Raw genomic sequence first — 15,005 nt, 5'->3', positions numbered from 1 at the left:
CACCAATACAGTTGTTCTCTCTTTCACTCTCACGCACGAGACATAATACATGTCTCACTCATGTACTTCGTAATAACAACTGCCGATTAAAATATAAAAAAGAACGTCCAGCCACGACGCTGAATGGTGCGTGACTAGTGAAACTCGGGCACTTAACTGAGTTTTTTCTTGCCAAAATAGAGAGCGGGTAACGTATCTAGCTTTTTTATATATCATAGATTTGCATCTGGTTAAAGTGACTAGAAGGCCTATAAGCTATTTCATGAATAGGTATAGTTTATATAATACGTACCCGGTACCCCATGTACGTAACTGGTATGTTTGTTTCCCTAACGCACCGATTGCTTGCAATCACCTACTGGGCTACTGATAGTCTGCATAGGCATGTTCGACTGCGGATTCAAATTTCGGCTTGGAATTTGGAATTAACTTCGTGTTGGCGCGTAAGTAGGTATATATTTTGTGTAAATACTAAATAATAATAATAAATAAAATAAAAGGGCGTAGGGATGTGACGACCCCATCGCCCACGGTTGGAATGTCTGTTGTCTACGTGACAACAGATATTCCACCCGTGCAATCAGTCAACCCGCAGGACACCTTGTGGCGGAATGTCGGGGAGTAGCGACCCCGCGGGAACCGAGTGCTCCCGGGGGAGGCCCCTGTCTTCATCTCCGGCTTGCCTTCACCGGCCGGTCAGAGTGAAGCCTGACGAGGACAGGACCCCCTCTGGCTTGCCTTAACCGGCCGGCCAGAGTGGAGTCGCGAGAGCTTTTAGCTCGAAAGGTGGATGCGAAGCGTAAGTGGCGAGTGGGCACGTGATGCTGGACCCTCAGGGAGCGCGTGATCGTAGTTTAAAGTCCAGGGACGCCTCTCCACCCTTAGCTGCTCACAATATGTTGCCCCCTTGTCGCACTATTGCAGCGACTTATTTCGGGGGCCCATACAGTGAGAGGGCGAGTCACCACCTGCCAACATATTTTTACTTTCTTTTAGTAGAAAGGCAGGTGCCATAGTTTCCCATAGTCCCCAATACCAGTCCATCTAGCATCCCAATCCATAGCCCAGTTATTAGATTTCCATACCCTGCAATAGTCCTACATTGGCCGCGGACTGCCTAGGGCTGTATCTCTATAGTGCAGTCATGGGCAGGCTGCGGCTGGTGTCCCACAACACATTAAAATTCTCGAAAGGGCCTCTGCGTGTTGGATCCGTGTTCCCACGTAAGCCTTCCAAAGATCCGGGTACTGTCCTTCTGGTGGTACCCGAGTATTATGGAGATGAGAAACATAATAAAATAATAAAAATCTTTATTTATCCATACCTTCAATTACACTGTGTATTCCACTCAATGTATATAAACACAATACTTAAAACTATGGACATTATCGTCTAAACTAGGCCGAGCCTGTATCTTAGACGATAATATCTTCCCACTAGGTATGTAATATAAACTAATTATTCACAATAATACAAGCGTTCACAAAGTTACAAAAATTATCATAACAAAGACGGTGATTTGACATTTGCGTACATACTTAATAATTCTAAGAATAATGGACCTTATTAACCGATCGTTGATGACGAGTAAAACAACAACGAAAGTTATGGACTTAAGCTCAATTTAACACATTTAAGTTTTAAAAAAATGTATACAGTAAATAGGTACAAATCTATATATCTGTGAAAGAAGTCCGAGCAAGAGAATTATTACCTACTAGGTACATATGTATATATTAAAACATTACGTATTCTATCGCAAATTTTTTTATATTTGCAGATTTTCTAATAATCAGTATGAGTATGAGATAGGTAAGTACATTATTTCAATATATGTGTACCTAGTAGGTAGGTACAAATTACATTTTCTCAAAATAATTGTCTTTTATTTTTGCACGATTGATACGATTTCTATTACCTATATGAAAAACTATTTTGTACTCATTATTTTGAATACTACATAATTACATTACTTTCACATATTAATTACATAATAAATGATTGAAATATTATGTATACAGTATAACACCAGTCACCAACTAAGCCCTAATCTGTGTATAACACACTCTTGAGCGTCAGACATCGTATTTTTCCAATACGTGGTCTACTTAATCAAGTCTGCATTATTATTATGATCGATGGAGAAGTTAACAGTGCGTTCTATGAATCGTAATGATCCACGATGTACCGCTAAGCAAATTTATATTCTCCACCTCGTCCAGTCAGTGAAAATGTGGGAGGCCTGGCTGTCGGTCTACGAATTAGATTTACCTCCAAAATGACCGTTTTATTCAGTTCGAAAACCTTAATTTATTTGTGGAAAGTCAGCTCTAAGAATTTTGTGATGTTATGTTGTTGAATAACAGCTGGGATGATTTTGTTTATGTGTTTCATTTGCACAGGTTTGTCATTTTTTTATGTTTATTGAAATGTATATATAGTTAACGCATAAAAAGTAGTTTAAATAGAGATACTAATATTTGTCTTAATTAATAATGAATCGTTCGAATGATTTCAAGTAACTATACTCGATATCTATTAATCAGTTATGACAGAAGATCAAGTCCGTTACATTTTATAAATAAGGAGGTAATGGTTTTTATTCCTAATTTGTTCTGTAATGTATGATCTAACGATAATTATTGCGTCTTACTGATGCAATAATAACATCATAATATCATATAGATCCTTTTAATAAAGTTTAAATTTTTGAGGAGTTAATTTAGACAGTAAAAGTTAAAAAATAATATGTCTGTAGATGGACTTTTATTAAGGGGCCCTGCTCCGAAATGTATGTTTCTAAATCATGGTTTTTGGATAGAAATCATCATATTTAAAATCCTAAAAAAATATATAGCACAGATAAACGTTTGATCTAGTGACTTTTTTGGATAAAAACACAATATTAAACATTTGACTCGATCAAAAAAAAATCAGAAGTAACATCGATTTTAAAAGCATAATCAGTTTTATGAGAATTAGGGGAACGCTATGTTTATGAAAATTTGACATTTCATTTACTAATCAGGTTTTACAGGGAAATTTTTGGATAGATTTTTAATTTAGCCCTTATTTTTTTCTATATAAAATATAATACGTAAAATGCGACTCGCGCGCACCACGTCAGTGCCGCCAGAGTCCAGCCGGACGTCATCGAAGGAGGACCTATGCTAGTTTTGCTCCCGACCACGTTGCAGTCGCCGCTCGCGTATTAGAACCGAGCGGCGAGTAAAACGGCGAGCATGTCACGGTATAAATAAATCAGTAGTTTGATTTTGTTAGTTATCCTAGGATTATTGTTGTAAATATAAATTAACTTCTTATTCTATACTATTAAACGAACAATATTTGCATATTAATATATTTGTTTGTAAATACAGTGTGGAAATTTTCGATGGGCCCTGGGTGAAAGTACTAGAAATACTGGAGATAGCAAATATCCTTTATTTTTAAAAAGAAATAGAACTGCATTCAAAGATTTTCAAAAATTCATTTTCTTCGACCGGGAATCGAAAGAACTATTAAAACCGCATCAAAATCCGTTGCGTAGTTTCAAAGATTTAAGCGTACAAAGGGACATAGGGACAGTGAAAGCGACTTTGTTTTATACTATGTAGTGATTTAAAATTATGTTTTAAAAATTACCTTGCCTGAGATCCTCTTTTTTATGGGTTATTGAATAGGAATAGCGGCAAAGTTTTGAAGTACTAGTAGAAAGACTATTATGATGTTGGTTGATCTGTATTCAATGAGTATGACAAATATTATTTTTATGAAACAACAATCCAAGATGGCGCCGACGAAAATTTGACTTTTTTCGTGATGGGTGTCATTTTCATGGTTTTTGGGGTAGCAATTAACGAATATGAGGTCAAAACTATAATCCAAGATGGCGCCGACGAAAATCTTACATCTTTTCGTCATGGGTGTCATTTTCATGGTTTTTGGGGTAGCTATTAACCAATATGAGGTCAAAACTAAAATCCAAGATGGCGCCGACGAAAATTTTACATCTTTTCGTCATGGGTGTCATTTTCATGGTTCTTGGGGTAGCAATTAACGAATATGAGGTCAAAACTAGGGCATGCTCCCGGGTTTACCCGGTTCCGAAAAACCCGGGTAAACCCGGGTTTTTTGATGATCTTGAGAACCGGGTCTGAATAGTATGAAACCCGGTTCTCCCGGTTCCGAACAAAATATTAAAATATAAAGTATTATTTATATTTTGCTGCATTATTTTAACAAATTTATTGTATCTGGCAACGTCAGACTCACGTGCATCGCGAATTTTCGTGCCATGCCTCAAGCGTGGCTCTGATTGGTTGTCTAACCTTAGATGCTATAAGTTTCCTACGGTTGTATTACCAAAAAAAAAAAAAAATTAGGCTTCGAAAATGACAAAAATTAGACTAGAGAAATATTTTTATTATATTTGTCGTGAATTTGAAAAGCTGTTGATTTTACTGTTTCATTTAATGATCCAGTCATGTTTTTGTTTTTGGTATCAAGCTGAAATTTATATCGAATACATACTCAAGTCTTCGGTCCCTTTTATGTGAAAAAGTCAAACTCAAAAGCCAACGCATCAAAAGATACAGCCGTAAATGCTGAAAATTTTCGCAAATTTCGACGTTCGCATGGGACTCAAAACCTACAGCTGGGTACTTTTCATGAACACAGAGCCTTTAAATTTGGCAAAAGTGACGTCTTATAACACAGGTAAACGAAAAATTGCTAGAAACATAAATTTTTAAGTTACAACATTATAAAAAATAGGTTTGTTCGGAGACCTCGGAGCGCGAGTCCGACTCGCACTTGGCCGGTTTTTTGCTTTACAGTTTGCAATTAATAAATAAGGTTTAAGTTTATATGTGATATTATGATAACAAGGTACTTTTATAAGACTGATAAATAAAGAGAAGTATTGAAATTTTGTTTCTTTACTAATTTAATAAAATAAGACACAAGCCGCGTAAAATAAAAGGCCCATCAGGTACTTTTACAGTTACTTTTGTTTAATTTCGTATTTTTTTCCGAAGAACCGGGTAACCCGGTTCTACCCGGTTCTGAGCTCGATTTGGAACCGGGTTTCAGAAACTTGGAACCGGACTCGGTTCTGCATGCCCTAGTCAAAACTATAATCCAAGATGGCGCCGACGAAAATTTTACATCTTTTCGTCATGGGTGTCATTTTCATGGTTATTGGGGTAGCTATTAACCAATATGAGGTCAAAACTAAAATTCAAGATGGCGCGGACGAAAACTTTACATCTTTTCGTCACGGGTGTCATTTTCAAGGTTTCTGAATTCTGCTCGAAAAATATGTAAACGGTTGTAAGAAAAATATACTTACCAAATTATCGACGGTAACATTGGGGATTTGTACATAGCTGTCTCAAAAACCTTGAAAATGAAACTCATGCCGTAAAGATGTAAAATTTTCGTCGACACCATCTTGGATTTTAGTTTTGACCTCATATTGGTTAATTATAGCTACCCCAAAAACCATGAAAATGACACCTGTGACGAAATTTTGTCAAATTTTCGTCGGCGCCATTTTGGATTTTAGATTTGACCTCATATTGATTAATAGCTACTCCAACTCTTTGAAAATGACACCCGTGACGAAATTTTGTCAAATTTTCGTCGGCGCCATTTTGGATTTTAGATTTGACCTCATATTGATTAATAGCTACTCCAACTCTTTGAAAATGACACCCATGACGAAAACATTTCAAATTTTCGTCGGCGCCATCTTGGATTTTAGTTTTGACCTCATATTGGTTAATCGCTAGCCCAAAAACCACCCACATTTGCTACTTAGGAAAAGTTCAGATTTAAAGATATCATAGGTAATGTGACGAATATAATTTATTTCATTCCGACCGTTTCTCGGAATAACATACATTTACTAAGAAGGGTTTAATATATTGCCGGTAACATAATATTATGATGTATGATAATAATTAATAATTCATAAAAAAGTATTTTATACATTTCTTAAAAAGCTTCGATATTGTATACAATAATACAAATCATTAATTGATTATTATTCAAATTGTTGTAAAATAGTCACACTTTTTTAAGTTGGTTGAATACACTAACTTACTTATTACATACTTATATTCAATTATTATTTTGCCTTTTTTATTTGTTTTACTTTTAATTATTATTACCAATATTTTCAGAAGAAAATAAATTAATGTATCCAGAACGAAAGTTTCATTTTAAACTTTAAATGTATGTATAAAATAGACCAAAAAATTTTTACGAGAAATTAACAATAAATTATCTTTTATATTGTTTCTATCGATTTGAATAATAAAATAAAATTTGAAAAAGGAATGTTTCCTTTCAGAAAAATTTGCTATCCCTAGTATTTCAAGTACTTTCCATTCAGGGCACATCGAAAATTTCCACACTGTATATATACAAACAAATATATAAATATGCAAATATTGCTCGTTTAATGGTATAGGATAAGTAGTAAATTTATTTATCAACAACATTCCTACGATAGCAAATAAAATCGAACTACTGATTTATTTATACTGTGGCATAATCGCCCGCCTTCATAGGTCACCGGAGTTCATGCCGCGCCGGCTCCTGCGCAACGCGGGCGCGAGCCATCTCAGTGCCTAAAATGCCTAAACTTTCAGTACAAGGGGCTCTTAACTACGTATAACGTAACGTATGCATATCGGAATATATCCGCGGGTGATAGGTACTTAGATATCACGAATTTGGAAAATCCAATATTTATTTCTATATGGTTATATTTCAAAAGTTTTATCATATAGGTGCTGTACTACGACTCGGACTTACGCCGATTTTTGAAGTGAAACTTCTTCATCGGGGTTGGAAAAAAATTTAGTGTAACATTTTTTTGTTACGCGTGACATTTTTCCGTTACGCGCCATCTTTTTCTTATCCCCACCACGCGTGATTCGACGTATTTCTGTAAAGTTGCATACTTATAGCAAATTATTTTTTGAAAAATAAGGTCATAAAGAAGTTTCACTTCTTACGTGTGTAGGACGTAGGTACACTATTACACGCACACATTTTTTTATTATTGCGATTCTTTTCGATATTAGGAACGATAACAATGTAGCTAATACCTTATTTACAATAGTTACTATAAATTCTACACGTTTATTATCTTTAAATGCAAGTACCCATCATATATAGGACATAGGTGTGATCGAGTTTTTTTCAAAGTACCCTATAAGTACCCTTAGTTCTAAAGCATTGTGCGCTTATGCTCTCGTTATACTACCTATACGTACGATTAAAAGTTGAAGCAATAATTTCCGTTCCGGAAATTGCTGTGAGACCTTCTAGCCTCTTTAACGAGTGCAATAAAAATATATTTTGCTTACATACCTACTTCTAAATATGCATATGTTATGATTAATGAACTTTTTGATAAAACACAGAAAAATTAAAACCACAGAAATATTTGTTGAATTGTTGGATGGTTTCGACTTTCCACGTATAGATTAATCTCAAAATTAACTTCGAAAATTTTAGAAGATATACAAATATTAAAAAATTTTTTACTTGATATTTGAACATTCAACAAACAGGCAAAGTAATATTCAGTACAATAGTGATTTATAAAGCTTATAAATACGGCTCTATAACACGTAGAGTCGTGGAATTCTATCTTTCGCTGATTGCATATAGCCGATTGGATTATCGGCTTCAATTAATATTCATCAACAAACATGTTTTATCCTGCAGCCTGCTGGGTGCAAACTGCAAACAATCTTGCTCGTCATGCTACTTCTAGTTACTAACTTGATGTTCAACTTTCAAGTTTTTCTTACTTTCCATAAGTACAGGTCACTCGAATAAACTTTATAAACTTTTTGAATTAATGTTTTTTTTTTCCTGTTTATGTTAAATTAAACTGCAAGTTAAATATACGGAGCAAATAATAAAAGATTCAATAAATCAGTACTTAGGTAACTTCATATAAAATTATTATTATACGCAGGTATTATACCTTAGTTTGGTTAAATGCAGTTACTCAGTGTGATTTCCATCCACATACACCTACAGAATTCAACTTTCAAATTGATTTCATTAAGCAAATTCAAATTAACAATGCACAACGTATACTCAGCTATATTGTATATACTATAGACAATATACATGTCTCTTATCTGGTTAACTTTGAAAACAATTTTCAATATTTTATTACACAATCGAATTTCAGTTTATTGATAGTAAGTAGGTATCGATGGATGGATGTTTGTTAATCTTTCACGTAAAAACTACTGGATGGGTTCAGATTAAACTTTACAGGAATATAGGTTACATCAGAACAATACTTACATCAGCTATAGACATACTTGATTTTGCACGTGGGTTCGTCCGCGGGTGAAACCGCGCGGCCAGCATTTACCTACCTATATGAAAAACATCAATCCTTAAAAGACACATCGTAGAAATCTACACGGCTATTTCATTTAAATAATCATATCAAAAAGCAATTTAAAACGTTATTAGTAACTGAGTTGGAATACTTTGTTCCGTTAACTTTGTTATGAGTTGTAATTCGGAAGTTTAGTGAACGCTTTAAATAATTTGAACATTTAATTAGAAGTTATAACTACATTTGCTACGTTTTGTTAATTATGTTTTGTTTTTAGGAATTGTAAATTTGTTTAGGTACTCTCGTTCCCCGGGAAACTGATGCTTTCAAAAATGTAATTTATGTGCGTACAAAAATTGAACAGTAAATCCATGAATAAAAATTTAGGAGTAGGCAATTTATCTTGAATGCTTTAATTAGGATTTTAACTCTATAATTTGTCTTCATTCATATATTTATTAATGTTTAAAATATGGTATAATTTTCAGCGACGGCGATTCAATGGGAAGCCCCTGTGCCGTACGATCCTGTATGGTATGCAAGCTTACAAACATTTGCTCCTGTGCCTTCTGTGAACGAAACAAGAACTTGGTGGGGGTGGGTGAATGAGCAGGATGTTATGTTCAGACTCTTCACTAGGTGAGAATAATCCTTTTTGACTATTTATAATTTTACTAAAATAGAAGATAAAAAATGTTTTATCTTACATTAGGTATAATATAAACCTGGGCAGCGCTAGGAGCAAGAAATTTAAGTCGTATAGGAATTAATTAATTACTTTTTGTTCACAGACGGAATCCTTTTGATTATCAACTTCTGAAAACAAATGATTCGGCTTCATTACGCAATTCGAATTTTAATTTCGAAAACAAGGTGAAAGTATTGACACACGGTTGGTTGAATCACGGCGACAGCCCTATGCCTGAATCTATCAAAGAAGGTAACATTTTGCATTCAATGAACGGAATATACAAATAGGAAATCGGCGCTTTTCCTTTTTGTCATTGATTGGTTTGTGTTGATCATGATAATAATTAGTGGATATTTAATTAACTTTATTAATTTCATAAACACGATAATGCAATTTAAAGAGTAACATTTTAAAATATAAAGTAAGGTACTATTTCATTCAGCTCTAAATAACATTGCAGAAAGTTCATTTTGAGCGCTACTTATTTTAAGTCGTTTTCTTATTGCTTTCAGCCTATCTTAACGTAAGTGATATTAACATAATTGTTGTGGATTGGGGCAATGCCGCGAACGTGAATTATATATTAGCGAGTTACAATGTCGCCATGGTCGGGCGTGTACTCACACAGTTCCTAAATTTTTTAATAACCGAAGGTGTGTCCATGGATGACGTACACCTTATAGGACATAGTCTGGGTGCTCATGTTGTTGGAATTGCTGGCGCGTATGTCAGTAAAGGCCCTATAGATACAATTACAGGTAATTGATAATTTTTATTACAGGATAATTTTTACTACTTCTAGAAAATGTAGAGCTTGCTTGATAATAATATAAGATTGATTATTTTTATTATAATTACCAATACCATAGATACATAACCGATCTTAAGCTTTTTATGGTTAAGTTTATACAAAATAAAAGCTAATGTACATATTTTGAAAGTATAAGAATTATAAAAAAAGCTTATAATTTCATGAATAATTAGTAGTATTTCTAATGGTAAAGTCGAGCGCAGTGGGCACTATCCTTTTCCGATGTTTATTTCAGGATTAGATCCAGCTTTACCGCTCTTCACGGTGGGTAATAAAGACGCCCGTCTCGACAAGCACGATGCGCGGCACGTGGAGGTGATCCATACTTGCGGCGGGTATCTGGGCTTTGCGTCCCCCCTCGGACATATCGACTTCTACCCCAATGGTGGCACTCGCCAGCCCGGCTGCGGAATTGATTACCGCGGTGAGTGATTAAAGAATAATTATTTTTGAAGTGAAAACTTCTTTAGCGGCGTTGAGCACTTTTTCTGTAATGGGTATAAAATCTTAAACTCGCGTCAGGACACGTGACCTGATCGAAAAAGCGTAAGACGGATACCATTCCAAAATATCAAACATGCTCAACGTTAATAATCAAGTTTTCACTTCTGCCGGCACTCCCGGAGTGCAACCCGTCTTTTTTAATCCAATGATATGTGTAGGTAATTTTTATTTAGTCAGACCGCAGACGAGACCTAAAGATTACGGTCCAAAAAATATAAAAAGTCGATAATATTTTTGACAGTCAACAATAATTGTGAAAAGTCAAATACTTAGTAGCTTAATTTAGTTTTAAAGAAAATAATTAAAATACAACAAATTGCACATTCGAGTACATATCTATTGATAGACTTCTGCTGTATAGGTAGATATTTAAAAAAATATTATAAAACTTGCGACTTTTTATAGAAGTCGTATACTTTTTGCTATCTTGCCGCTTGTGTCTTGCCTTTTTTATCGATAAGCTATCTTTTGTCGAAATCTGAAATCGATCACTTATGTAGATGAGTGAAAGCGCCCAAAAAAAGACAGACAAACGTGTTTTGTTTGGCAAGCGAGTGTGCCGGAAGTCCCATTTACTGAATATCTTTTAATAGAATTTTGAACGGAAATTAAATCCTACTTATCTTTCCCAAACGGCAAATAGAGGAACGAAAATAAGAGTGAACTAATTTGACAGCTTAATAAAATTTTTATTTATCTTTTTTATTTATCCGCTATTACCCTTTGCTGCTTATTTAATGAAAGCCAGGAAATAATAAACATTACCTTGTACTTTATTACTTGGATTTTATTACCTAATCATCCCCAACTATATTTTGTAAGACAGGGAGCAAAACATTTTAAAATTTTCTTCGTCGAAAACTTTTACATAATCGATAATGATGAAAATTTGTTGCGAATATTTGCGTAATTATGACTGTCTATCTTACTGAAAATAAAATAGGAAACTACATTCCACAACTAAGAACAAGATGTACCTACATTTTAATGGAAGTTATTCTGTATTCAACATTTAATATAGCCGTTATAAGCATTCTTGTTGCTTTCATTTTCAAGTCTTACGAGCCGGGAAATAAAAACGAAAATGGCTGCTATTTACACATTAAGATATTTAAACTATGCCTTTGAAATATTTTTACTGAATTACACGAAGCGTGGCAGAGATAAATGTTTGTTCCTTTTGTAATGTAATATTTTCTGTATTGCTGTTATGAGATGTGTTTTTTACACAATAGGTATGTTTTTTGTAATAAAAATTTATTTAAATAAAAATATGTAGTTTTGAAATGTAAGGATATGACAAGGTAGGTACTTACACCCAAAATAACTGCGTCAACTTTGTGAAGAAAATTCGAGAGATGTAGCATGCAATAGTAGCAAATAAATTATATACTTAGCTAAATAAACATAAATATTCCCAGACTGAATTCTATTTCATAAATCATAGTATTTTACTCTGCCCAGTTTATTGAGAATCGGCAATCGTTTTATCCAACTAAGATAAATCGTGAATTATTGTTGCAAGGGTTATAACTTATAAGAGTATTCGATGTCCCTCTATTATGTGGGTGTCCTTTGTGTACAGATACAAAGCTTGCCAGGATAATGTTATAATATATGCTTTGTGGTCATAAATAATTTCTTATTGCATGTAGACTATAAGCAGCGAGCATTCTTCACGATTATTGTCAAATGCCGTCGCAATGCAAAATGTTGGGATTTGGAATAAAATTTTAGTATGAAGTATGATAAATATATCTACGCAAAGTTTATTTAATGTTGATAGAATATTAACCATGCTATAAAGTATAAGTATCAAAATCCTAACTCTTTTGGGGCATTAAAACCTGTTGATAATTTTTTAGAACATATTCTACTATCGTCATCTGTGTACGATTCTTTTAAAATTCAAACAGACCTTAACATTAAAAAGTAATTGATCAGTATTCCCAACCGCTCCGAAAAGTCTTCATTGAGTAGGTACAGTTCAGTGGCCGTACGAAAACATTATCAGATCTCTAAATTCCCAGGACTGTGCGCCCACAACAGGGCTCATATGTTCTTCGCGGAATCGATCATATCGGATGTGCCGTTTACCGCGGTGCGGTGCCGGGACTACGACGAGCTGTATTACCAAGGCTCCTGTGAGGGCACGGGCGAGACTCTGATAATGGGCGGCTTCGACATTCATTACGGGTGAGTGAAAGTAATTACATTAACGTTACGTGTTCGTTTGAGTGTAACGTCAAAATCACCTCTTGTGATTTATGATTGGAGTGCACGGTCGCCAGGTACGTTGCGTATTTATGGTAATTACTGATTAGATGTTTTAAACATCAGTGGCGCATAATTTAATTTTGGGGTGAATTTGGTCAGATATTTATCTTTTTTGTTTATGTTAAATAGAACCTGTGATAAATCACAGGCAGTTGCAACGATTCGTCCGTAGTCGTTTATATCTTAATTTTAATCAAAAACTTTAATTACCATTTCAAAATTTACCTTATTAAAAGACCTACCAATGTAATATGAAACACGAAACTTGAAGTAAACACCGACAAACTGGCCCAAATACTAAGCGATCACAAAACTTACACCCCAACATTTCCATTTAACAGCCACAAATAACAGTCGAAGTAATTTTAACTATTCATAAACAGTTAACTTTCGTTGCTATAAGGTTTAATTATACAACGAACACCCGTTTGTACGGTGCTAACAACTACTGTTTAAATCTTAAAGCCAAGGACGTTGGATCTCTATTAAACTTTAAGATTTCCATCATTGTGAAAATCATACTAGGTAATGTCGTGAAGGCCAAATTTTCGTGTTTGGATATGTTATATCAGGACTGTGGAATCCTACATTCTTAGCGATACCTATCTTGTATATTATTTATAACAAAACTTGGTAATTAAAGCAGTGCCGTCTTTAAGGCAGGGCCCGCAGGGCCCTGGCCCGAGGCCCCGAGGTAGGCAGGGGCCCCACAATTCTGAAAATTTTCGATATACAACAACAAATTTTATAACATAATAAGAAAAATATCAAATCACACACTTGGTAAAATAGAAACTGATATTGAACTCTCATATGTGGGGTGTTAAGAGACGGGGTTACGATTTAGCCTATTGCGTTATTGTAAACTGAAAAATGATAAAGTTAAAATTTAAGGATTTTCCATCCCTTACATAGGCCCCAGCCAGTACCTTGGCCCATAGCCTCGTTGATCCTAAAGACGGCACTGAATTAAAGTGAGTTTAGTTTAGTTTTTTCCAGTGATAATAATTTGTCATCAGTAAAAGTTATGAATAAAAATACTCTAGTTAATTAGTTATACATGTTGCAATTTAAACTTTTTTTTTATTTATTACAGAAAAGATGGAATTTACTACCTCAAAACGAACGCAGAACACCCCTACGCAATACGACCAATCCCGTGAAAATCGTAAAGTATTAATTCATCCCATTGCCAACTTTGACTGTAAATAAAATTTTCATCTACTATATTCAAGGCTAAAATTTTTTATTCTGTAGCGACAGCAAATGGGTCGCGGGTCGACTTAATAATTTACGTGGCCTGCTTTCATTTAGATGATTAAACCTTCATCAGCACTTAAATTGTAGAAATAACCAGACGCTCAATTATTATTGTAATATTCTATTTATTGTGATGTAAGTAATTGTAAGTAATTTAAATTAGTTAAGTATGCAATAAATTATTTTAGAGCTATGTAATTTATTATAGGTATAGATAGTAAGATTTATTACACTGTAATAAAGTATGTATGTATTTCGTTTTTATCTTGGTTTTATTCACTTCGTCTATGCAGCAAAATTTAAAAATGTTGCTCGACAGAAAGTTGGTACGAATAAATTTTAAAGGAGCTGGAAATATCTGGCAATCGTTTGGCGTTGGGCGTTGTATACAATTTGAAGACAATTTGTATTCCCCGTGTGCTTGTTCGCGAACTTCCTGTAATACCAACCGGGGGCTAAGAAATAATGTGGGATAAACTGCCGCATTGAAACGTGCATGAACGATGCGGTGCAAGCTGCACAAATGCAGTTCAATTAAATACGAAAATAAATATATGTAGGAGTTGAAATACACCCACAGAAATGATATTTTTACACTGAAAGCAATCAATAAGTTTATACTTGGAAAAATGTTGATTGAAGATGAGAGAATAAGCAGAACTGTAATAAAATCTTTAAGAGATCAAAGACTACGTTTTAAAAGTAACATACAGAAATTTCTCAAATATCGCTTGTTAACTATAATATAGTTTATTGAATAATAAATTAACCGTGTCAAACATGATGTTAAAGATAATAGTCTAGCAACACTGTACTTGGAATGAGCCAGATCCCACAGGGATGGTGTTCATCTAGTCTCTTTCGCCTTTCTATAGAATATAAGCGAGAATCAGGCTTTATGTTGTTGGTTTACTCTTTATCCGAAAAAGTGTAAAACTTGTTTAAGCATTCACAAACGAGTAAAGAAAAAGCTGAATTAAGATAGATATTATCAATTAATTTAAATAATGAATCGACGATGAGAATTATGTATCTATTAGAATTTCCCGCTAAAATGACCTTAACTTAATTATCTTTTT

General features: G+C 34.2%; 1 protein-coding gene across 1 annotated transcript; it reads left to right on the top strand.

Moving 5' to 3' along the window:
- Window positions 1-2,051: 2,051 nt before the first annotated feature.
- On the top strand, window positions 2,052-14,151 carry LOC149487899 (pancreatic lipase-related protein 2-like). The gene is made up of 7 exons (XM_089696605.1): window positions 2,052-2,402; window positions 8,872-9,022; window positions 9,175-9,323; window positions 9,587-9,832; window positions 10,121-10,309; window positions 12,420-12,585; window positions 13,763-14,151. The coding sequence occupies exons 1-7, from the start codon at window positions 2,372-2,374 to the stop codon at window positions 13,827-13,829; spliced, it is 999 nt and encodes a 332-aa protein (XP_089552731.1). The 5' UTR covers window positions 2,052-2,371; the 3' UTR covers window positions 13,830-14,151.
- The last annotated feature ends 854 nt before the right edge of the window (window positions 14,152-15,005 follow it).

This window comes from Colias philodice, chromosome 6, assembly GCF_061535455.1.
Source record: "Colias philodice isolate Cphi_HAF_F1 chromosome 6, ilColPhil1 Martin Lab GWU primary, whole genome shotgun sequence".
In the NCBI taxonomy this organism is placed as follows: domain Eukaryota; kingdom Metazoa; phylum Arthropoda; class Insecta; order Lepidoptera; family Pieridae; genus Colias; species Colias philodice.
Note: the sequence above shows the minus strand (reverse complement) of the source record. Positions and strands in the feature narration are given on the sequence as shown.